At 34.2% G+C, this 27,335-nt stretch overlaps 1 protein-coding gene across 2 annotated transcripts in view; it reads right to left on the reverse strand.

The window, feature by feature from the left end:
• The window catches only part of LOC145241983 (protocadherin beta-16-like), a 408,640-nt gene that overhangs the window by 48,680 nt on the left and 332,625 nt on the right, over window positions 1-27,335 (reverse strand). For both annotated transcript variants that reach the window (XM_080104855.1, XM_080104856.1), the window contains one exon: window positions 210-369. In XM_080104855.1, coding sequence (XP_079960981.1) covers window positions 210-369 — 160 coding nt within the window. The remainder of the gene's footprint in view (window positions 1-209; window positions 370-27,335) is intronic.

Consider the following 27,335-nt stretch of genomic DNA (forward strand, 5'->3'; position numbering starts at 1 on the left):
ATATATATATATATATATATATATATATATATATATATATATATTTCTCATCTAACACTTATCCTTGACTAGATTTTCACCTCAAAGTAATAGTTCATGTTTAGCTTTTTATATTAAGTGGCTTCATATTTGTCTGAGGCTATTTCCATAAAAAAGACTACTGGGAGACACCGTCCTGTACAGTTGCGAAACATTCAATTAAAACTGACCTGAGCCTTTTTCCGCCTGTCCAGAGTTTCTGGTCCATTGACCCTCATTTTTTGCCCGAGACGCCATCATTGATCTCAAACTGTAATAGTCTGGGGACGTTAGTGAGTGCTTTTCTCCTTCTTTACCTCGGCCGGGCACTGGAACTTCTTGGAGACAAACCTGGAAAATATGGGTGTGAAAAAAAATGTATTAGATATAAAAATAGATAGCAGTTAATCATCACTTATTAAGGCCAAGAGCCAAACGGGGATGAGGGTTAATGAGGCGGTATAGGTGGCAGCTGAGCGATGGCGAATAGTATGGGAATGTTACCTTGAACAAATAGTTGCGTTGATTGCTTATGATTCCTTATGGTTGCTTATGATAGCATATAAATTGCTTATGAATTGCGTTTGATTACAAAAAATGCATGCTGCAAAAAAAAAAAATGGACGCTGCAAATAAAAAATGGACACTGCAAAAAAAATGGATGCTGCAAATAAAAAATGGATGCTGCAAATGAAAAATGGATGTTGCAAATAAAAAATGGACACTGCAAAAAAAAAAATGGATGCTGCAAATAAAAAATGGATGCTGCAAATGAAAAATGGATTCTGCAAATAAAAAATGGACGCTGCAAATAAAAAATGGATGCTGCAAAAAAAAAATGGATGCTGCAAAAAAAAATAAATGGATGCTGCAAAAAAATGGATGCTGCAAAAAAAATTGATGCTGCAAATAAAAAATGGATGCTGCAAAAAAAATGGATGCTGCAAAAAAAATGATGCTGCAAATAAAAAATGGATGCTGCAAAAAAAAGTGGATGCTGCAAATAAAAAATGCATGCTGAAAAATACAATGAATGCTGTAAATAAAAAATGGATGCTGCAAAAAAAATTGATGCTGCAAAAAAATGGATGCTGCAAAAAAATTAATGCTGCAAAAAAAAATGGATGCTGCAAAAAAAATGGATACTGCAAAAAAATTGATGCTGCAAATAAAAATGGATGCTGCAAAAAAAATGGATGCTGCAAAAAAAATTATGCTGCAAATAAAAAATGCATGCTGAAAAATACAATGAATGCTGCAAATAAAAAATGGATGCTGCAAAAAAAAATGGATACTGCAAATAAAAAATGGATACTGCAAATAAAAAATGGATGAAGCCCCCCCAAAAATGGATGCTGCAAATAAAAAATGCATGCTGCAAAAAAAATGGATGCTGCAAAAAAAATGGTGCTGCAAAAAAATGGATGCTGCAAAAAAAATGGATTCTGCAAAAAAAATGGATGCTGCAAATAAAAATGGATGCTGCAAAAAAATGGATGCTGCAAATAAAAAATGGATGCTGCAAAAAAAATTGATGCTGCAAAAAAAAGTGGATGCTGCAAATAAAAAATGGATGCTGCAAATAAAAAATGGATGCTGCAAATAAAAAATGCATGCTGCAAATAAAAAATGCATGCTGCAAAAAAATGGATGCTGCAAACAAAATGCAGGCTGCAAACAAAATGGATGCTGCAAAAAAAATGGATGCTGCAAAAAAAATGGATGCTGCAAATAAAAAATGGATGCAGCAAAAAATGGATGCTGCCAAAAAAATGGATGCTGCAAATAAAAATGGATGCTGCAAAAAAAATGGATGCTGCAAATAAAAATGGATGCTGCAAAAAAATGGATGCTGCAAATAAAAATGGATGCTGCAAAAAAAAATGGATGCTGCAAATAAAAAATGCATGCTGCAAAAAAATGGATGCTGCAAAAAAAATGCAGGCTGCAAAAAAAATGGATGCTGCAAAAAATAAATGGATGCTGCAAATAAAAAATGGATGCTGGTGAATTAGCAAGAATTTTTTTTTTACATTTATTTTGATCCGATTTATATTATATATTATATATATAAATATATTCATCTGAAAGGATGAAGCACTAGTGTCTGTAGGTATTTAATTATTATAGTAAAAAAATAATTATGACAGCCCCTTTAAGAAATTCGTTTCTTATCGTCGAGCACTTACAGTTGAATTAAAGTCGGTCAATTTAGCTCTTATGCATAGATCATCGTATAACGATTAGATCACTGTCTGACTGACGTAAAGAACATTTAAAAAAAATTAAAAAATGTTTAAATTCAACGTTATTTCACGCGGTAATGGTCGCCGAATGGATTAGGTCTTCGCTAATCGAGCCAGAGATGTCTCGTGTTGCGGGGTTCAAATCGTTCGACTGGTATTAATCGTGACACCCTGCACTGAAGATTCCCGAAAGGATGGAACACTAGTGTTTGTAGGTATTTAATTATTATAGTAAAAAAATAATTATATATATATATATATATATATATATATATATATATAGTAATTTATAAAATATATATGGCGATTAAGCTACACTGAATATTCTGCGTTTCATCCACTGTAGGATTCGTCAGGCTTATGCACGAATTTTGTGGTTGCTTCTTGTTTTTATATATGTTGAGGATTTCTAGTTAGCCAATCAGCTTTCTAGTATCTCCCCTCCTATCAGCCAATGGGCATGCATTTTATCGAACAAAGGATCTGTTTTAGAACTAGGTTAGTGGTTTAAGGTGGATCTTTCCCTCCTTTTTTTATATATATATATATATGAATATACCTATGTGTATTTTTTTTTATATATGAATATACCTATGTGTACACACACACATGCACACATATATACATATATATATATATATATATATATATATATATATATATATATACATATATGTGTGATCGTGCAGACATTTAGACGACCCATGTAAATTATGTCTCCATGAAAAATTTGCTATCCTGTACTTTAAAGAACCTCAAAATCTATTAAACTGTAGACGAGAAATAGCAAACAACTGTGTTCACAAAATAAAACTTACTCTAGGATAGCGATACAAAATAGCTTTAAAACTAGCAATAACAATAGAAAACAAACAAATAAATAAATTAAATAAACATGAATATACATAAACGATCACACATATATGTATATATATATATATATATGTATATATGTGTGCATGTGTGTGTGTACACATAGGTATATTCATATATAAAAAAAAATACACATAGGTATATTCATATATATATATAAAAAAAAAAGGATGGAAAGATCCACCTTAAACCACTAACCTAGTTCTAAAACAGATCCTTTGTTCGATAAAATGCATGCCCATTGGCTGATAGGAGGGGGCGCGGTGGATACTAGAAAGCTGATTGGCTAACTAGAAATCCTCAAAATATATAAAAACAAGAAGCAACCACAAAATTCGCGCATAAGCCTGACGAATCCTACAGTGGATGAAACGCAGAATATTCAGTGTAGCTTAATCGCCATATATATTTTATAAATTACTAACTAGCTCTACCTACGTATTGAGCACTTTTGAAGTAAATACCTAAAGTTTACGCATAAATCTATACTTTCGTATATTAATTTTATGTGAGTAAATGAAGTAGTTATATTATATATATATATATATATATATATATATATATATATATATATATATATATATACAGTGCCACGCAAAAGTATTGGATACATTACATTTTTCTTCATAACTTTAATTAAGGTTCAAGATTTTACCTCAAATTTGGTCAGTGACACTGTGGGTGTATCTCACTCGCTACTTAATTTGGCTGAAAAATGCGAAGCTCGCGGTTTATTTACAAACAAGCGCTTGAGCACTATACCAGCAGCGGGCGGATGTCTATTTAAAATAGACATTCAGACAGGTTAGTTGTGGGCATCGCTTCCGTGGTCGAGGGGTAGAACTGCCGACTATCAACACGTCGGTTCTAGGTTCGATCCTGGGCTTGGGAGAGATGCTAGTCTAGCGGCACTGATGAGTTGTGATAAAACGAAACAGGACTGTATGTCGACGGCTACAAATTTATTTTAAATTATTCTATATATATATATATATATATATATATATATAGAATATATGCTATATATATATATTTATATACATATATGTATATGCATATTCATAATGCCGTCGTTCGACCTTCACCTAATAAATTCTCTTTTTTTTTATTTTCACACTTTTGCACCGATTTTCCCTGGCTAAAACCCCAAATATAAACTTTCGTATGGGTTTGAATACCCTATATATTAATTTCACGAAAAACGCCCGTCTAGCTGAATCCACTGTTAAAAATTTCCCCCACTCTATATCTGTGCCTAAATCAAAACGCGGATTCCATGAACAAAGCTTCTTTCTTAGGACTGCACGCCTGTGGAACTCTGTTCCGTCTGCCTGCTTCCCACCGGACTACAACTTGGATGTCTTCAAGTCCAATGTTAACAAATTCCTAATGAACCGCCCCCTTAAGTAAACACTTCATCAAATCTCCACATTAACGTAATGTACTTGCAATAACCCTTATCCCTGAGTGGCTTCCGGGTCTTGATAAGTGGTGATCACTGTGTAAAAAAAAAATTAAAAAAAAAAAAAAAATTCATGTTTGTAGACCGAATGAGAAAAGCGTTTGGTGGGCAAGATTTTTTTTAAACAAGTATATGTAGGCATACATAAATATATATAGAAAAAGGTTTGTGTTTACTATAACCTTTTTATGCGCATATTACGCAAGTATAAATCATGTAGAATATCTGCATGAATATAATTGTACGTAATAGTTAACTTAACATCATCCTATAAGAAAACTGAAAGAACTAATAGGGAATTAATTAAAATGAATGTTTAAAAGAATATGCAAATTAGCTAGATCTTTTGCGGATAAATACAATATCACGACCATATATAACAAAGTTGTATTTTCTTTTTAAATAAATTGAAAAAAGTGTTTTTAATATAAATATTAATACACACACAAAAAAGAAAATAATATATATACATATAGGAGTATATATATATATATATATATATATATATATATATGTATGTATGTATGTGAATTTCTGTGGAAATATGTTTTTTTTTTCAATATTTCACTTTTTATTTATACCAATCCTTTAATTTATGAAGCTCAATGTAACTACATATCATATAACAAATAAATGACAAATGTCTATATTTCAAATTTCAAGATGTTGACTATCTTACAATTTATTCCTTTAAGTATGTTGATATTCACAATTTGATATATACAACTTACCAACTGAAACGAGAAAGAATGATCGGCAGGTCGAGAAAATCAACAGAAAAATAAAGAAGAACACCTGCTCGTGTTTTCCTTACGACTTGCTACCAAAATACACACACACACACACACACACACACACACACACACACACACACACACACACATATATATATATATATATATAACAATGAATGTGTGTGAGCGTGGAACGGTCTCTACCAAGCTACCTTAATTTTTTGGTCTACAGACTTAAAACGATATATAAGGAATTTAGACATACAGAACAAATTCAGTTTTGATTTTAGCCGGTAAAAATAGCCGCTAAGGGGTGAAAATTGAAAAACATTGGAACTTGGATGAAATAGGTTGACTAAACTTATTTCTATGCGTGTACAAATATACATTCATGTAGCAACGTTATTGTTTTTATTTTTTGTATATGTATAGACTTAGATCAGGTAGTAACGAATAAGGCTAGAGAGTTACATGTTTTACGTTCGATTCCAGCTGATGGCACCCAAATCATATGTATTTTTTTTTTTTACTTTTCAAATACCACTATATGTTAGGTACAATATAATGATCGCTAGAGAATTGCCCCTATAATAGAATATACAATCATACGAAATCTGAATGAATTAAAATATCATATTTAAGCATATTTACGACCGGACAACAGTAAACCCCCGGGATACGGTTGCCATAGGATACGATTTTGTCAGGTTATGATGTGGAATACGATGTTTTTTCCGGCCCCTGGTTACGGTATTTGCCTCGCCTTAAGATGCTATTTATAATGTTGTTTGATTATATACATGCGTATTGTACTGTATTTTTTAACTAATTTCAATGCCGTAAACCGGGGTTTATATATATATATATATATATATATATATATATATATATATATATATATATATATATCTTTATAGAGAGAGAGAGGGGGGGACAAAGATATTATACTTGGGATATATCCATAACATTTTTACATTAATAAATCTACATTCAACCGCAAGCAATCAGAAAGCTAATAGAGCAATTCTAAAGTATTTACCACAACGCAATCAACATAATATCCATACACAGACATGAATATCTTGAATTATGGGCTCATCCATCTATTTGCTACATCAACTAATTTTTGTTCTCTTTTTTTAATTATATGATGGCGCGCATCTGCTCCATCTGCTCCGTCTGCAGGTCAAATGAAACTGTTTATATCATCTTGCAGGGAAGAGCCACTGGCCAACTGGCCAAGATGAGTCCATTTTTTTTTTTTTACCTTTTTTTACCTTCATTTTTGAGTAAAAACACTTTAAAATAAGTTAAACATAAAAGCATCTAGGTAGGTAGAAGAGTAACGTAGTTTGTCTATTTATTTATTTATTTCTGTTTTAGCATCTATTCTGGTAAATCACTGAAAACTATGTCAAAATAAAACTGACATATCTGAAGTTATGAGCATCAGGAAGTTTTAATGATCTACCATATATTTTAACTTTGCACTAATCGTTTGGGAACGATTACCTTCTCCACATTGACAACGACTGCCTCTAGACTTCAGATTTTTTAGCCTTTAGGCTTTGATCAAAGTTTAGTATCTGTTAACTATCTCGAAAATTATATTAAAATAAAGTTTACACTACTGAAGTCAAAGGCTTTGAAAAGAGTTATTTTTAAAGAGTTAGGATTCATCTACTATTTACTACGGTTTAAGTGTAGTATCTGTTCATCCTTTCTGCTATGTCAGTGAATGAAAGATCCTTCTAGACTGAGTCAATGTTTATTTTTGTCCCAACCCAAAGTGTCTCTTATGGAAAGCTGGATTGAACCCACGTTAAAGTTCGACCTTGTGTCTAAAGTTTATCTCGCGAGGAGCAAGAATATATGCACTAATATTGCTTCAACTACAGAGAGATGCCACCATCAATTGAGTCAATTACAAATAACACTACAGCTATTTCTGTCCAGAAGAAGATAACACACAGTTGGTTGCGATCTAAAAGATTCTTCATCAAACGTTATTTGGAAGCAATTAAGACTCATCTACAATTTTGACCTTTTGGCTAGGAGCTAAGTGTAATACTTTTTCTAGTTGTAGATTTTATAACTGTCTTCGAAATCTAGTAAGCTAGGACCTTTTCACTTTCCTTCTTCTTTCTCACAAAAGAGACGTTGAGAGTCTGTCTCTGCTCTGTGATTACTTTCATTGTAGGTGTTCGACTGAGCTCCAATCTATAGTCTTTCCTTGTAAAACGTTTACAACAAATACTCGTTTTGCTATGGCAACCGCCACTAACTTCTCTCACTCTCTATTCGTGCCTAAAACTAAATGAAAATTCCATGAGCAGAGCTTCCTTCCTATAATTGTCCGTGTGTGGGACACAATACCCTGTAGCCGCTTCCTTGTTGATTATAACATGGCTATTTTCAAATCTAATATGAATAAGTTCCTATTAAGTAGTCCACTTAGATAATATAGGTCTACTCATGTTACGCCATAACTGATCATTTTTCTCACAATCTACCTAACGCTTAATCCTGACTCTAAACTGACCTCCAGGCCTTAAGAAGTGGTGCTTTCCCCAAATAAAAAAAACATCTTTTCAGTCGTCGGTCAGCTCTAGGAATGCACGCTCTATCAACAAGCACTACAAGTACTGCAAAAGGTCTACCTAATTTGCATATTCTTTTAAGCATTCATTTTAATTAATTCCTTATTAGTTTTTTGTCGGTACTTGTGCATTTAACGAACCAGACGTAACTCGGCATTTGCTCGGCTTTGTCCGACGCATGACGTCAACAGCCGGATATAACCGAGCGTTGCCGATTAAGCAGATGAGAATTTCGCTATCAAAAAAACAGTTCAGACAAAAAAGTTTCCTATAATTTAACAAAAAAAACTTGTTTTATATGTATTTATTTTGAAAACAGAAAACAATTCCAAACAATAAAAAAAACATAAATGAACGGTAGGTTTTTGCTTTTTACTTATTTAATTTTTTTATGTTTCTACATTTTACAATTTCATTGTACAGTTATTTTGTTGTAGCGTTGTTTTTATTTTATCGCCAACGCTCGGTTTTATCCGGCTGTTGACGTCATGCGTCGGACAAAGCCGAGCAAATGCTGAGTTACGTCTGGTTCGTTAAATGCACAAGTACCGTTTTTTCGATTCTCTTTTGAGATGATAATCTTTAGTTAACTATTACGTGTAATTATATTCATACAGATGTTGTACATGATTTATACTTGCGTAATATTTGCGTAAAATGGTTACAATAAACACAAACTTTTTTCTATATATATTTATGTATGCGCATATATATTTGCTAAAATAACTTGCTTACCAAACTCCTCTCTCATTTGGTCTACAGACATGAAACTTAATATATAGGGTATTCGAACCCATGCAAAACTTAATATTTTGGGTTTTAGCCTGGAAAAGTTAGTACAAAAGTGTGAAAATTAAGAAAAATTGACTTTGCCAGGTGAAGGTTGAACGACAGCATTACGAATATGCATGTGTAACGTAATAGCCATAGATTCATGTTTTAATTTTTAACCTTGCAACAAACATGACTTCATAGCTCAGGTATTAACGTCAAAAGCAAAAGTAAATTGTAAGCTAGACGTTTTGGTTTCGATTCTTGGTGGTGGCGCACGAGTCATTATTTTTATATGTTTTTTAAATCATTACTATATATTGGGTCCAATATAATATAATAATAAATACGAAATCTGCATTAATCAAAATATCATATTTGAGCGTATTTTAGGACTTGGAAATGCCGGTCGGTCTGCTAGTATGTACATATACTTATACATTTTAAAACTGTTTCGTTTTTGATTCGATTTAGCCAAGAAAACATTATAGAAAAGACACAGATAATGGCGAGTATTCTTAAAAAATCTGCAGGAATTTTATTGTTTTCTGTGGCATTGCGATTAATTTTGTACAAAACACCTGCGGAGACGTACAACTGACAGACAGCAACAACAAAAATAGTGCATACCTGCGTGCGCGTGCGCGCACACACACACACACACACACACACACAACACACATACACACAACACACACAAACAAAAACAGAAAACGTACAAACACAAGCAAACACAAAACACACATACATACACAAATCACACACAAAACACACACATAAACACACACATACACAAAAACCACATGCACAAACACAAAACATAGACACAAAACATACACACATAAAAAACACACAGATGCAAGCACCACACGTACAAACAGGAAACATACACACAAAACACACACTGAATATATACCCAAAAACGACGCACACAACACACACACACACACACACAAAACTCGCACACAAAGACAAATCACACAAATAAACACAAAACACACATACACACAAACACAGAACACACATATATACACAACACACACACATAAACACACACATACACAAAAACCACATGCACAAACACAATACATAGACACAAAACACACACACATAAAACACACACAGACGCAAACACCACATGTACACACACTAAACATATACACAAAACAAACGCACACAAAACACACACACACAAAACTCGCACACACACAAACACAAAACACACACACAAACACACATACACAGAAACAGAAACACACTCACGCAAACACACACATACGTTTTATATATTTATTATTCACGAAATGCACAAATTCCGCCATGGTGGTGGTGTCGGCGGCGGTGGCTGCCACAGAAACAGCTGTCATGTGACTGGCGTCATTAGCAATAAACCATTCAGAGCTGAAAAGATGTCATAACTCAATGACACATGGTGTTGCCGTCGCTCATGAGCGGAATAACAAAACCGATCTTGGACGGGTTGGAAGGGAGAAACTGTGCGCTCAATTTGCGTGTCGACAAACGCTGAAGAACATTTCGGTTCCGAGAAGGAAAACTTATAAACTATACACTAGTAATACTTTTAGATATATGTAATTGCACACACACACACACACACACACACACACACACACACACACACACACACACACACACACACACACACACACACAGACACACACACATTCTTCAGAATAAAATTATCCAACAATCAAGCTGGTATGGAAACCTGTGATTATAAGACTTACAAAATATTACTGGCAGTAATATTCTATAAATATTATCCCACCTAAATAATTGCTCAATATACAAGATAGAGCTAATAAATCAAATTTTAGTCATTCAATGAATTTAAAAATTTATGACGTGAAATGTGTGAGTTTCAGATCCAAAGATTTTCATTATTCTATGTAAGACAAAGAATACATTAGAAATATTTTAACTCCTTGTCTTATAGGATTTCGATGTCTATCATCTCTTCAGAGGAGAGAATTTTAGCAAATAGTTATAATGGTTTACACCTTATTTGCTAAAGTCAGTAACACATGGAAAATCACAATTAAAAATTGGTTGAGTAATTAAAAGTCATAGAGTAAGGGAAGTCAAAGAAAAGGATATAAAAGTTAACATCCAAATTGCATGGTAAAATCTTTTATATTTGGCTAATATTTTCTATTATTCTTTCTTGTGAAAGACATAACTATATTATTTTAAAAATATCATTATTTATAGAAATGTGAATAATAAAAATTCACATTAGTTTTTTTTTCGCGATAACACAACTGTTAAAACAAAAAATATTTATAAAATTATAAAAAAATGAAAGTTTATTATTGTTTATGGTTTCATGACAGCACAAAAAATGTTAAAATTAAGATAATTTTTTGAAATTAATTTTTTTCATATAGATTTCGTATTTCGTTTCATGCTTAGTGACTTCCGTTCGAGATTTAGGTAAACCGAGTCCACTTCTGGCATCTTAACTTTGAGTACTATTCTCATACTATGGTCAATGAACGAGAAATCCTTTTGAATTTTTAGTTTAGAATAATTAAAAATTGTCACTTGGAACATAGGGATCTAGTATTCTAGGGATATAGTGTCTGTGGGGAGTTGAGCAGTGAGGCTTCTGTTTACATTAAATTTAAACTTCTACGGGTTAGGACAGCCAGGGTAGCAAAACAAGGAGGGGTTCCAAAATCTAGCACCGTGTAGAAAGAAACTATTAGGGTAATAGATTTTCCACAATCTAAGGACCTCAACGATGAAAGGGTGGGATTTTGCTGTTTGTTGGGTTAGGTAGGAGTATGTAAGTCAAGGAAACACATAATTCTGTTAAAGTACTTGTAAAACAGGCACAAGGATGCAATATTTGGGTGATGGGGCTGAGGTAAAAACAGACAAGAAAACTTTTTACTATTTTTCAGTATTAAGCATCTAAAAAAAGGTTGATATGCCGTAAAATAGACAAGAGAGTGTTTTCACTGCTTTTCAGCTGTAAATAACTAAAAAAAAAAGCGGTTGATATATCCAAATCTTGTTGAATAGCAGATTATATATTTAAAGATGATGGAAAGTTCATATTGGGATATATAACAATGATGAGGGAGACACGTATACCAGTTCTTATATGCTTCTTGGGGTGTTCATATATAACCGTTCTTATAAAATAGATATTAGAATGATAATGACATTTATATATATTGCATCATGACGACGACTGTGGCAATTCCTGAGGTGAAGACGTTTATATACCAGACAGGGGATTGTTCTTCTTAACATATACCGAGGAGAGGGGGATATGATGGGCAGTTCTTAGCACAGAGGAGGGGAGATACATAATCTTCGAAGGGTTGCACAATGTTTATTATAAAATGATAAACACAATTACCTTTTGTTCGTGATGAAGGATATGACACAAGACAACAGTTACAACATAATGATGATTTCTGTATTCATCTGATCGGCTGGTCGATGACATCAGGAATTCAAATTTGGATCTACATAGTCTAAATGTTCTCCCTTCGCTTCCAAGCGATCAACTAACAAACTGACTGACTCTCAACTCTCAACTCTCAACTCAATTCCCAATTCAACTCTACTCAGCTAACTCTTAGCTCCTATATGGAAAATCTCCCTTTGTCTATGACGTCAGAAGTGTGTTTGCCAAACATGACCAATTTCATGTGGCTTTACATATGTTTGTCCAAACACACCCCTGGCCAACAAAAGAATCCTCAATTCTAATCTAACCTATTTTTAAACAATATAATTTAATTTGCATTGTTCATTCTTTTACTGACATATTTAATATTCAGATTTCTAAAAGAATTAACAATAGACTTAATTTCTAACATTCTATTTCTTAACTTTGCCTACAGGGTTCGATTCTAGGCTTATCCTGATCTTATTTTCACTTATCTAATATTCTTATAATTTACATGGGAAGGGGACAGCCCTTCCCTGTAACAGTCTTGAAGTTTTAAACTGAAGTTTAATGGGCTGAATATAATACGATGAAAAATGATTTTATCTTGTTATTTTGTTAAATATTACTAAACTAGCAGGGAGACCCGATGTTGCTGGGATGATCACCGAATGTTTTAAACTCTCATATTGTTATTAAAATCGGTGAAATCACCCATTTTTTTCAATCCTCCCCGCAATTACTTAGTCTGCAATACATTGTAGTATACATTGCACTGTAGAGAACTTATTGTTGATTTTATAAAATTATTTTTTATATAATGGCTTGAATTAAAGATTAAAATACAAATATCAAGTGACATAGTTTAATTGTGCTCTAAATAGAAACCTTCATTTTGAAAGCGCCTCTGTCACACCAAAGAGCCTAATGGTGATTTTATATGTCGGCCCTTTCTGCTTGTGCGGTAATAAAACTTATTGAATACATTTATGTTAAGCTTTGTAACAAGTTAACTTTAATCAATATTGTTTTCATTTATCGATTATTGACGCTTATTGAAGACCATATCTAAAAACACTGCCAGGCACATAAAGTACCTTTGTGTCACATCTCCAAAACATAGGTCCAGTTGTTTAGGAGTCCATAGGGAACTCTCTCTCTCTCTCACACACACACATACACACACGCACACACACACACGCGCGCGCGTACACACAGAGAGACAAAGTCCCTTTTATAATAGTAAGGAAGAGATGATGAACCATTTTGAGTTAAAATCAACTTAGTATCACGCATGTAATATAAAAAAAACAATATGCTTTAAATGTGTGAATATGCTGAAATTGCTAACTTCCATTTGTATGAAGACTCCGTTGTTTTTCTAGCGATTATTTCAGAATATGTAATCATTTCAATGATATTGTTTTTAATATTACAAGCGTAATACTAAATAGATCTTAACTTGAAACGGTTCTTCATTTATTAATATTTAACAAAAACAACAAAATAAAACAATATTCATCGTCTGTACACAATTTTTCATCGCATTTTGTTTAGGCCACTAAAATGCGGTTTTACCAAGGTTTTGTTTAATGTTTTGCTATTAAATAAAGTCAGAGACTGTCTCGTCGCTATAAATCTAAGTGTCTTTGTAAGTATATATCTTATCTCATCCTATATCTCTGTCTATCTAGCTATCTAGCTAATGAATCTTCCCTCTCCTCCGCCTAACAAGGTATTTATCTCCAGGCTGTCAGTTTTAATTTTCAAATTCTGAACGCAATTCTTAACTTGAAAAAAATCGAAAAATGTAAAACTAAAAATTTTCAATTTGTAACTCTAGAATTTAAGACATGAAAAAATGAGTTGTTAAATGAAATAATGTTAACAGTTGGTTTAAAAATTGAAAATCCAATATAAAAATACATTTCAGTTAGCACAAATCTGCTATCTGTCTATCTATTAGGTTTTTGACCTTTAACTATATATATACATAAAAACGACATTATTTGTGCACCAACTTAATATCTATCTATCTATCTATCTATCTATCTATCTATCTAATCTATTTATTTATCTATCTATCTATCTATTTATCTATCTATCTATCTATCTATCTATTTTATTTGCTACCTTTCCTATGTATGTGTGCACGTATGAATGGATGTATGACATATTTGAGAACAGATTTATACTTATACGAAAATAATTTTAGAAATACGAAAGACGTTCCAAAAGTAATGGCTCCTATTTTTTTTCATCCGTTTAAATGGATCAGAGGGTACTGCGAATTACATTGTTATGATGATTGAACTTCATAACCTGAAAGTTTCATCTCTCTGTTACAGATATTGAGGGTGTAAGACTGTAAGAAAGCAAACCGTGCTATGGACTGCGTCAGAAGCAGAGATGTGTCATTAAATTTCTCCATACAAAAAATCACAAACAAACAAACAAAAAAAACCCAAACAAATGAACCGATTAATATTAACGGGGGCTTGTTGAACGTTTACAAAACCGATGCAATTGATGTAAGCACACTTAAGCGATGAGTTCGTCGATTTCAGAGTGGCAACAGAGATGTGATTGACAAAGAACGCTCTGGGCTTTTACGACGAAGGCATCAAAGGAGGCTGGCAAAAGTCAATTGAAAATGATGGTGACTGTGAACAAAAATAAATTCTGAAAAACAAAAGGTCGCTCGTTTTAATGGTACTATTCTCGTCTTCATAGCTCTTCAACTTTTTGAGTTAATAAAAAAAATTGGCAGCTTTACTTTTAGAATGACTCTTGTATGACTGAGAGCGCTCTGGACGCCCATACCCAATCATCGTTCAATACTGACAAAAGTGCATTAAGAATGGTGATGGGTTTGTAGAAAATAAATTCTGGAACATAAAAGGTTGCCCGATTTAATGGTACTACTCCTGTTTTTGTAGCACTTTAACGAGTTATTAGTTAAAAGTGTTTTTGAGGGTAAGAATAAATACACTGTTCTGTAATTTTATTCGATGAAGTCTTCTTCAAATTCTATAACGACAGTTTCGTGCAGTATAGGTGACCCTTGTTTATATTGAACATTAATCTAACTATATTAAGTTTTCGGGATTAGTTAGTGTTAGAAGGGTGCTCATTAACTCTTTTCTCATCCTACCAATAAAAAAGCCTCTAAAATAATCGTCCCAAAATTTTTCCCCACTACCCCCTACAAATTGCTATTATCATAAAAAGACATCAAACTCCCCCCACCCCCAATATTTTTACTTTTTGTTTTTTTTCTAGTCCAGGCAAATGAAATATTTTATTTATCTGTTTAATATATATATATATATATATATATATATATATATATATATATATATATATATATATATATATATATATATATATATATATATATATGGATTTGGGAATTTTAAGTAGGACGACTCCCTGGAGTAAATGTGGTATTATGGTGACTGGATTCTTGTTAGGAAAAGCATAGACAACCCTTAAGTAAAGTAACAAAGGATGACCACGTACTCACCCCCACCCCAACCCTTTTGAATGGTCGTGTTTTAATTTATTTCGATTATTGCGCAATTTATTGAAATGCATAGATTTTTCAAGAGAGCTTGAAAGTCAGATCTTCGAGTCACGTGATCAGGATTTTTATTTGTCTATCAGTTTTGATTAAGCGAGTTTTTTTTTTTTAAGTTTTATTTTCCTTTTCTGATTTAAGATGGCCATCAGTCACTGTTAGGAAGCCAATTCCTCCCTATTTTTTTTTCTTTTTTTGTAATGGAATGTCTTGGTGTATTTTTGTCGACTCTTTTGGACTATATGCCGTTGCAAACATGTGTTCTGCTTTTATCTAATTGGTAAAACAGTCTTGTCCAAAATGTTTGACCAGTTTCGTGATGAAGGGTGTTCTGCTGGTCCTTGGTTTGTGATATTGATGTAGCATTTTGAGGTTTGGATTTTGGGAGCTCATCATGAGAGCTGTGTATATATGCGTACCAAAGGAAGCACGAAATAGAACTTCCAAGGACAAGAAATTTCGGCCAGCTAGCTGATAAACTTTTAGTAAAAAGTGAAACAGATTATGATGAATGGTTCACCGGAAGTTGCCATCGAATAGGGAAAAAGATGATGATGATATAAATTGAATTATAAAAACATAAATTCATATATTTTAATATTATAAGTGAGTCTATAATATTCCTTACGTTTTTGATAATGTTTATGTCTTTTTCATTTGAAGCCTTTAACTCTTGCAAACAAAAGATCAAGAGATATTTTTAAAAATGATTCAATAATCAGAATAATTTTTTGTTTCTTCATTTTTTGCATAATTATAGGAACCGCCACTGATGCTTTTTTAAATATAGAAAATATAAAGTCGCATAATATCTATCACTAGTCTCTCCCTCTTTAATAGGGTCTGAAAAAAGAGTTGTTTTTTTTTTTACACAGTGATCACCACTTATCAAGGCCCGGAAGCCACTCAGGGATAAGGGTTATTGCAAGTACATTACGTTAGTGTGGAGATTGGATGAAGTGTTTAATTATGGGGGCGGTTCATTAGGAATTTGTTGACATTGGACTTGAAGACATCCAAGTTGTAGTCCAGAGGGAAGCAGGCAAACGGAACAGAGTTCCACAGGCATGCAGTTCTAAGAAAGAAGCTTTGTTCATGGAATCCGCGTTTTGATTTAGGCACAGATATAGAGTGGGGGAAATTTTTCACAGTAGATTCAGCTAGACGGGGGGTTTTCGTGAAAGATTGGCGAGGGGGGACCAGGGATTGGAGTTCAGACGAGCACCTGCCATGAAAATAACGATAAAACAAGGATAGGCTCGCAACGTCTCTTCTGTGGGAGAGAGGTTGCAGGGTAGAGAAAAGGGCATCCCCCACTAAACCACAAAGTCTATTTTGTACTCTGTCAAGGCATGATAGGCTGTTTTTGGCAGCTCCTGCCCAGATATGGCAACAGTATTCCATCCTTGGACGTACTTGGTTTTTATATAGATAGAGAATTGCATCAGTAGTGAGATATCTTCTGGAGCGGTAGAAGGATCCCACCATCTTTCCAGCGACCTTGGCAACAGACTTGATGTACGTGTTCCATTTCAGATCAGGAGTAAAGGTCAAACCCAGAAGCTTGTCAAAACACGGGGCCTCACCCAGACGAGAGCCATCCATCACAATTGATGCCAGCTGAGGATCAGAGCGTTGATGATGTAAGGATAGGAGTTTGGTTTTGGATGCATTAAAGGTAACCAGCCACATCTTCCCCCACTGAACCACGCGCTCGAGATCAGAGGAGAGAGAATCAGAGAGAACTTTTTCATTTACAGCCTTTGATGTGTTGCCGTAGATGGTCGTGTCATCAGCATAGATGTCCACGAATGATTTAAGTATGTGTTTAGGGAGGTAATTGATGTAGATCAGGAAGAGAGTTGGGCCCAGGATTGACCCCTGAGGGACTCCAGCATTTATATTGTTTTCAATCTAATATATCCCACTTTGTCAACTAAGCTCCAACTCTTGTCCCATCGTCGTAATGTTGCATTTCTGTGCCTGGTTTACAAGTATTTTAATGGAATTTGCTCTGGTGAACTCGTTGCCCCCCCCTCGACGTACATATCCCTGACAAACCCGCTTAGCAACAAAATCACACCCTTTCTCTGTTGAGGTACCTAAATGTCAGAAAGCTTTCTACTTCTTTTACTTTTATAGCTTCTTACCTCGAATAGCGAGACGTTGAACTTCTCTTCCTGCTATGTGGTTCCCTGACTATTGCTATGTAGAAGTTTAAATGTAATGTAAACCAACATCGTGTTAATCTTTCCTAAGCATGGTCCCAAATAGTAGTCCCTTACATCCAAGTGACAGTATACCTTGTTAGGGGTGAACGTGAGTAAAAAAAAAGTGCATGTTGCTAAAGACTTGTATCTGATGTTTTCTTAAGGACAGCATATCAGATCGTATCACTGTTTTTTTTGTTTTTTTTTTCCATTTTTTAACTTCCGGTTGAATTATAAATACATGCATATTTGTACCTTTGCCTTTGCAGGCATTTTATTAAAGAGAAAAAATGAGGCAATCCAGCATATTAACTGACTCTAATCAGCAGAAGCTTAGGATGATGCACAAATAATCAGTGATAGCCTGATTCTCGTTAGAGTAGAAGGCCTTCTTACATCTAGGGATCTCTACTGTGTAGGGGTGGGATTTTGCTGCTTGTCAGGTTTGCCAGGTGTATTTACGTCGAGGGGGTACAAGGGCTCGTAGTTCATCAGAGCATCCACCAATAAAGCAGGGCCAAGGGAAAAACCTTACACTTGTAGAACAGGCAGAGGGATGCAACATTTCGTTGATGGAACGTGCAGGTGCGCCATACATGGGCGAATTGTGGCCTTATAGAGGTACAGGCGACTTCCAGGCATAAATAACTTTCTAGCATGGTAGAGAGAGCCCACCTTCTTTGCAGCGGCCCTAGCAATGCTCTCAATGTACCTGTTCCAACTCATGTTCCCTGTGAACGTTAAGCCGAGGAGTTTGAACGAAGTACTTTCAGGTAATATATCTTTAGCCATAGGTAGTTGAGAAGGTTTTTTGTATTTATTGAAGGAAACAAGCTTATTCCTGGCAGCATTGAATGTGACTATCAATTTTTGACCCCTATTCCACTGCAGATTTGAGGCTTTCCTCTAGTGTTTCTGCAATTTCCTTAGATATGTGTTCATTTGTTTTCCCCTCGTGTCTGTTGTAGAACGTGGTGTAATCAGCAAATATACCCATCTCAGAGACAATTGTATCAGAGAGGCCATTTATGAATATTAGGAATAATAACGGTCCAAGGTCTGATGTACACCCGCATTTATATCATATTGTTTAGATGTACGACCGTCGAGGACAATCAGAATTCTTCTCTTATTTAAGAAAGACTGTTACGTACTCGTCCAGTGATACCGTCTGATCTGATTTTCCTGAGAAGACCATCGTACCATATCCTGTCAAAAGCCTTAGATATATCTAGGGCTACCGCTCTACCCTCCCTTGTTTTATCCAGTGAATAGTATATACGTTCAGAGATTACAGTTAGAATATCTGCTGTAGAATGGGCTTGCCTAAATCCATATCGTTGGTCAGTCAGAAGTTAAGCAACTGTAAGGTGATGGACTAGTGTTTGGTTAATTATGGACTCAAATATTTTGGCGAAAAGCGGGAGGAGGCGAATGGGGTGACAATTTAATGGGTATGTTTTTTGCCAAAATTCTTGTAAACTTGTACCACAGAAGTAGTTTTCCAGCAGTCAGGAAAGCAAGATTCGTTAAGGCGTTTGCGAGAAAAAAAATCAGGAAAATGTTGTTCAACATCTTTCGGTGTTTTACGTAAAGTACTGGAAAATTTTGACGATAACGCGGGTCTTATTCTGCATAGGTATTCACATATATACACAGTACTAGAACACTCACCTTTTCTTTTCAAAGCTTATTTTAGTAGCATCTAATTCAACCAGTAAGCAATTACCTGAAAACATGCTAAAAGTGTTAAACACATTGCCATCTCGAACTGCAATTTGAAATGACCCGTTTTAGACGCCCTGATCATTCGGTCTCGTCAACGTGTCATTAACAAAACTCGGTAATGGTTTGAGGGAGGGATATGTCTAAAAATGTTTTCAGAATTTACGCAAAACTCTAATATATAAAAGCCACTATGTCGGTCTGGCTGTCTGTCTCCATATTTTCAAACTCTATCTCTCCGAATCGAAAAGTCGCAGAACGGCGCTAGTGGCGTCAAATGATTGGATGTTTTTCTGGACCGTTCTTTAATGGTTATTTATCTGGTGAACAAATTTTTAAGAGGTCAAAAATAGATCAAAATTGAAAAATTCTTTATTCATTTTGTACATTCATCTTAGTTTTTATTTTTAATTTTTAATCGGTTCATGTGAATGCCACGTTGGTACAGTGGTAACGTTACCAGCTTTGAATGCTACAGTTTTGTTTTCGGTTTCGTGATGGCACCCAAATACTTTCTTTTACTTTTGAAATCACGACTCTATTATAATAAATACGAAATCTGGACAAATTAAAATATCATATTTAAGCGTATTTTACGACCAAGCAGAACCGGGCGTCCCTGCCTTGCTAGTAAATTAATGAAATGTTCACCTCTTGTAATAACACAATTATTGTACGAATACTTTTTGTTCACTTTAAAAAAACAAAACAAAACACAAACCAAATTTCTTGTCTGGAAATAAGAAAACATTGGAAAGACAAAATACAAAAATGTAAAAATAAAGAACTAATTTTAATTAGAAATAAAAATACGTGAACATAAGCGCGTGGTTTATAACAAAGGTCATAATTTGTACATTTTTGCGTAAATATGTTACGTAGTCTGGCTTCACCATTAACTGAGGACTCACGTGCCAAGTTATTATGATTATTTATTTTAAAAAAATAAATGATTTCAGTGCCAGCAGCTATAATCGAAACCAAAACGAAAACTTATAAAAAATTCTTGGTAAAATTATTTAGTACAAGAGATGGAGGTCCATAACAATTAAACGACAGTCACTCGGATGTAAGCGTGACACACAAAATAAATAACATACACGATATCCTATTAATATGTAGATAACATAACAATTCGCCCTTAAATTTTATGAATAACTAGCCTGGGTGCCCAGCGTTGCCCGGGTGTTTGGAGGTCTGTGTTGAGCAAAAAAAAAAAAAAAAGTGGTAGTAGGCAGGCAGGCTCGAACCCGTACCGTGAAGGAGGAAAAGAACGTGAATAAAACGTGACGTCTTTGTCGTTGCGCCCTTCGCCAAACAGGAAGAAAAAAGAGGGGCCAATGCAGAAAAAAAGAAAGAAAAGAAAGGAACAGACAAACACGGGGGAAAGTAAGAAAAAAATACACGCATGCACATACAAATACGTAATGAAAAATATATAAAATAATACAGAGATATAACGGCCGTAAACGCCGATTTTTATTTTAAAACCTAATGTGATTGTTATGCACAGAAAACGAAAGGTTTGCATTGGGAAATGTTTATGAAATTGGTTCAAAGTTATGTCGAAAAAAAATATGTTTAATGCAATTTGAAAAGAAAGCTTTGTTGTCGCGTGTGTTAAAATAATGTTGATTATCTTTTGGAAGATAGAAAGAAAGAAAAAAATAATTTAGAATTAAACACAAGCGAATTTGTTGATCTTTTTAAGAAAGAAAGAAAGAAAGAAAGAAAACGAGAACAGCAAAGGCAAACACAACGTCAAAACTATAAAGAAATAAATAAAAGACAGGTCTCCAATGAACTTTAGATTAAAAGATGGAACAATTTGGCCTTTTTTCTCAGCAATTGCGAACAGAAAGCGCATTGCCTGTTTGGTTCGCGCCTGGAGGTTGGCGTGGAAAAAAAAAGACACAAATAAATAAAATAGACAGAAAACATAAATGAAAAACAAAAACGAAAAAAATCTGAAAATTGGTTGGTGAGAATCAGCATTTTTTTAAATTTCTTTTGAATGCTTTTGTATTTGTTGGTGTAAGAAAAATACATACAAACTAAAAAAGCGAAAAAATAAATAAATAAAGACACGCATACACGAGGTGACAATTACGTACAGACTGTGTTTATGGATTTATATAATTTTTTTCATTGTTTTGTTGAATTGTGTTTGAATGTTGATAGATTGCACAATATTTTTTATCACGGTCGAACAAGCGCAATTTTTTAGAAGGAAAAAAAAAATGATTCGAAAAACACAGGGCTAAATACCTAAAAAAAAAAAAAAATTGTAGGAGGCGAACATGTGACAACAAGCCAGTCAATAGGTAAATTAAGTTCTAACAATTAGTAGATCGATTTTGCGCCAACGTACGTTTAAATTTTTTTTTAAAGATAAGAAGAAAAAAGAGTGAGTGAAGTGATTTAGGTGCATCAGAAAATGGACGTTAAAAATAATGATCAGAACTTTAATAATTCAACTTACTATTTTTTTAAAGATTTTAACTACTTGAAAAATGTAATTCAACCCCTAACTTTTTTTTCAATTAAAGGAGCAAACACCAATTTTTTTAAAATATAACAAGTGTAATAGCAAATTATGCAATATTGTCTTTTTAAAGCGGTTTTCTTAAAAAAGATATAAAAAAAATCAACATATTTTGACTTGCTTATAAATATATGTATATATATATAAATGCCAAAAAATCACTTACCTAAAAAAATACTATTAAATGGGTAGTTCCATTCTTCATTGTTAAGAATTTATCCATATTTATATTTTAAATTCAATGTATTTTTTAAATAAAAGGATTTTTTAAAGCGAGGGTCGTAGAAAATCGCTTTTTCGTAACGTGTTTTGCGCCAAGCTTAAAAGAGCTCCTCCTGCTAATATAAAATTTATCAAATATGGATTCGTCAAATGGATATAAATAATGTCTCTCTTTTATTGCGTGTGTCAACCAAAATTAGTATTTTTCGTCCTCCGTAGTTAAAAAGAAACGCACATTCATTAATAAGTTTTTCCTCGAAAACAAAAAAATTCAGTTCACCGATTGTTTTTTTTTTATTCTTTTAACGAAATACACGAGTTTTTGATTGATATATTTTAATACTTCTTTATCGACTGAAATATTTTTTAAATATCTAAAGAAAAAAAAAACATTGAATGAAATAGAAAAATTTGCCGGCAGCATCTGGTATTTACTTGACGATATAAGCATAACATGAGCTTTCATTTAAAAAAATATCAACGTGGTTTTTAAAAACATAGGTTTTACACTTTGGACTTTACAGGTAAATTTCCAAAAAACTATTCTTTTTTTTGTTGTTTCAAATTAGAATATTTTTTATTGATCTTTTATCTTCAATTTGTGATATATAAAACTTTGGTACATAAATTAATTATTAAAATTTCAATAGACATTCAAAATGGGGGGGGGAGATGAATTAAAAGAAACGTTTGTCTAAAATAATATATTTGGTTTATTGGAAAGAGCATAAAATTTAGCATTGACCCTGAAAATATCGCAAAAATTGAACCAATAGAAAAATTTTGATAGATGTTTAAATTTAAAAATTTAAAAATTAATTTAATTTGTAAAATTCAATTGATTCCATTACGTAAAAAAAATGGCTGCATGAAGGCACGCCGGCATTTTGTAAACCATTTGTAAACACTTTTTTTAAAAAATAATATTTCTATTATTTTTTAAACAACTTTAATAGTTTATTTTTGAAGTATATTCCATATAGAAAATAAACAGCCCACTTTAAGAAGAGAAATTACGAGTTTTTATATTTTATTCACAGTTTTCTGTTAGGGGTGTCAAAAATTCCTCCAGATTTCTTATAAACCTAGAAGTGGTTTTTCATTTTTATAAACCGGTATTACCGGGGAATAAAATTTTGTTTTAATGCGAGTGAGCTATAATATCGTTGTTTTTGGCTGGAAAGAACTGCGAAAAAATACTTTCGTGTTTGCCAACACCTAGCGAATTGAACTGTTGTATTTCTTATCGTTTTACGATTTTATGCAAGTTATTGTTGATTTTTGTTGTATTTAAGGACAGTAGATGATTTGTTGTACGTTGTGTAAAATCGATTTTGTTGTGTATTAAGGAAAATGTTGTTGTGATGACAACATTGGTTATATAATCTGCCTTGGGAGGACTGTCGCACCTTAAATCCGTTTAATTAATTTTAAATATATAGAGAGGAATATATAAATAATTATATAGGAAAAAAAAACAACAACAAAAAACGGAATTACGAGATGGCTAATTGAGATTAATAGGTCAGCATGGGTTAAGATTTAAAGGTTGACTATCGCGTTGAGGTCATAATTTATTTTATTGTTTCGGGAGTGATTCGCAAAAAAAATGTGTCGTATTGAATGTTTTGAGGTTTCTTCGGTGTAGAGTCGACTGGAAGATTTGGGGTGCCTCTTGCATTAGAAATCTATGTTCTACAAACGTATGAGCCAAAACAGCGAGTTGCAGTTTACCGGGCGGTTGAGTGCCTCACATAGCGAATAAGGCGGATGTGGTTTAAGATCAAGGTTAAATTGACTGAGTGATCCATTTTTGGAACTTTCGGGGATTTTAAGTTTGTTTTATCCGTAGATAAATGCTGGTTATGGCTGTAAGTAGAGATAGCAAAAACAATGCTACTTACATAGATAAAGTTGCGGATGGAGCCGCTCTGTGTGCCACGGCGGATTACAAATACCTAACCTTGGAGAATAAGGGTCAGAATCTAATGGACGAAGAAATCGTCGAGACAGAGAGAAAATAAAAATTAGAAGAAATCGCCGAAACGTTGAGAAGAGAGCCCGAGTTAATTATGTGAAACGTTTTTAGTTTTAAACTAAAAACACAATAACAGTTGTTCTACTCGACGAATTTTCGTAATTTTTGGATATATTACTATTTTCGATATGACAGTTAAGTAAGTAATGTTGTTTTTCCTTAAAAGCACATATTAAAAAATCGATTTGTCGACCTTATCTTAACAAGCAGCATAATTGTCCAGCAAAGTTTGACTCATTGTCGTGTGCTCCATTCTTTTGATTGATTAAAATTATAAACTATTTTTTCTTCCAATTTATTAAAAGTCGTCTGCTTGACTTTTTATTGACTAATCGCGTTTGTTGTCGCTTTCTGAGCATAGTTCTTTCCAGCAAAAAACAACGAATGTATAGCTCACTCACATTAAAACTAAATTTTATTCCCGGGTAATACCGGTTTATAAAAATGAAGAATCACTTCACTCACTCTTTTTTTCTTCTTATCTTAAAAAAAAAAAAAATTAAACGCAAATGGACGCAAAATCGATCCACTAATTGTTAGAACTTAATTTCTCTACTGACTGGCTTGTTGTCACATGTTCGCCTGCTACAATTTCTGGCTGAGCAACTTGATAAACACTCAGCATATTCCAGTGGTTTGCGTTATCTTCCGGTCGAACCCTAGCGGACATTTACGAAAATCTGGTTCGTAAGGTGCAGCAGTACCAAGCACGTAACGCTGAACATACTAGAATATTTTGAGGCATAACCTTCTCGTGGTTACATACGCTGAGGCAATACTTCGGCTCTGAAAAATTTTCATTCTCTCCATCAATGTCCGTTTTCATAACTTGTCTATTTCGATTCATATTCCATCATGGCCGAAGAGGTGCTATTTTAGTGGGGACAGACGGATGGATGAAGGAATGGAGGTAGACAGAGACAGAAAAGAAAAAAGGAAGAAAAGAAAGAGGGGAGGGGGAAGTAAATCAAAGATGCTAGATTGTATTATAAGAAGTTGTTATCGCGTAAAGGTCCATGAATATATCAAGTTCACTTAGGATTGCATAAACCAAACGAAGACCGACATCCAGGATATTATCGAGTTTGGAGTCTGTTAACGTCTATCATTTTATTATTTATTATTTATTTTTTTTTTTACACCTATCTTCCGGGAGTTGACGGTGGTTCACTTCAGTGGTTAATGACACGGACTGACGATCTGGTTCTCCCAAGTTCGAATCTAGTTCGTTCCACGAAATCACTTTCACTTAGAATGTGAGCAACCTTCACGTGATCCCTGCCGCAAGTGTCCGATGTTATTCTAGAAAGAATTCTGACTAGAAAAATACCGGGAAAACCAATGCTAACAATAAAATGTCCAGATCCATACGATATTATTATTATGATGATGATGATGATGACCTAACTTACTTACCTATCTGTATTAATCTATTTACTTATTGCTTATTGTAAATATTTCACATATGTTAAACAAAGCCGATAACCATTAGTCGCGTGCTCTCGTGCAATGAATGAATGTGTGAATGTGGGATTGACATGAAATTCTTAAAGATAAACTAAAATGACCGAAAAATGGGCTGAAATGACTTAAATAAATAAAAAGTAAATGACTTAGAATGACTTTAATGAACTTAAGGATGAATTGAATGACCTTAAGAATGACTTGAATGCTTAAAAAATGGCTGGAATCCTTCAAATACAACTTGAATGATCTGGAGAATGACTTGAATGGCTTTGAGACTGACTGGTTGTAAAGTGGGAGATCATTTTACATTAAATTAATACGGAAAAGTGATCCCCCACTTTATATCACAATAAGTACAGCATGTAGTAAGTCAGATACTACACTTTGACCTTGGCCAAAAGGCCAAGAAAAGGGTATTTATTTGCTTCCCCACCGAGTAAATAAGGCACACGGCCTATTTTTTATGTGAGAAGTGAAGGGAAAATGGGGACCAGCTCCCCGGGAAGTAGGGGAGTTGGATAATGGCAATTGGTATGAAGGGTTGCCCCTACATTGACCAAAGTCTTATATGTGGGGTTTCCCCACATATGGTCTTTGCTTTCAGTATCTGTCGGAACAGATACTGCACTTTGATCTGGGCCAAAAGGCCAAGAAAAGGGTATTTATTTGCTACCCCACCGAGCAAATTAGGCACAAGGCCGATTTTTAATGTGAGGAGTGAAGGGGAAATGGGGGCCAACTCCCCGGGTAGTAGGGGAGCTGGATAGTGACAATTGGTATGAAGAGTTGCCCCTACATTGACCAAGGTCTTATATGTGGGACTGGCTCCACATATGGTCTTTGCTTGCAGTATCTGTCGGAACAGATGGTATTTATTTGCTCCCCCACCGAGCAAATTAGGCACAAGGCCGATTTTTAATGTGAGGAGTGAAGGGAGGGGGAAGGGGAAAAGGGGGACCAGCTCCCGAGAGGTGGGAAATGGGAGCCGGTTAAAGGTCAGACATGTGGGGTTGCCCCCACATCTGGTCTTTGCTAGTCATAGCTAGTCATAGCTTGCAGTATCTGTCGGAACAGATTGTATTTATTTGCTCCCCCACCGAGCAAATTAGGCACAAGGCCGATTTTTAATGTGAGGAGTGAAGGGAGGGGGAAGGGAAAAAGGGGACCAGCTCCCGAGAGGTGGGAAATGGGAGCTGGTTAATGGTCAGGCATGTGGGGTTGATATTTATTTGCTGCCCACATCAGCAAAATGTGGCACAAGGCCAGAAAGTGGGAACCCCGCAGGCTCCCCTAAAGAAGGGGCACTCCTGCAATTTTAAAAATTGCCTGAGTTACCCCGTCGGCATTCCCCGGTCGGGGCGCCTCAGGCAGCAAGCAATAAACTTGCCCCACCGGAAAGCCCGGTGGCAAGGCCTGG

The sequence above is a fragment of the Euprymna scolopes genome, chromosome 21 (assembly GCF_053919585.1).
Source record: "Euprymna scolopes isolate OS-2025 chromosome 21, ASM5391958v1, whole genome shotgun sequence".
NCBI classification, from domain to species: domain Eukaryota; kingdom Metazoa; phylum Mollusca; class Cephalopoda; order Sepiida; family Sepiolidae; genus Euprymna; species Euprymna scolopes.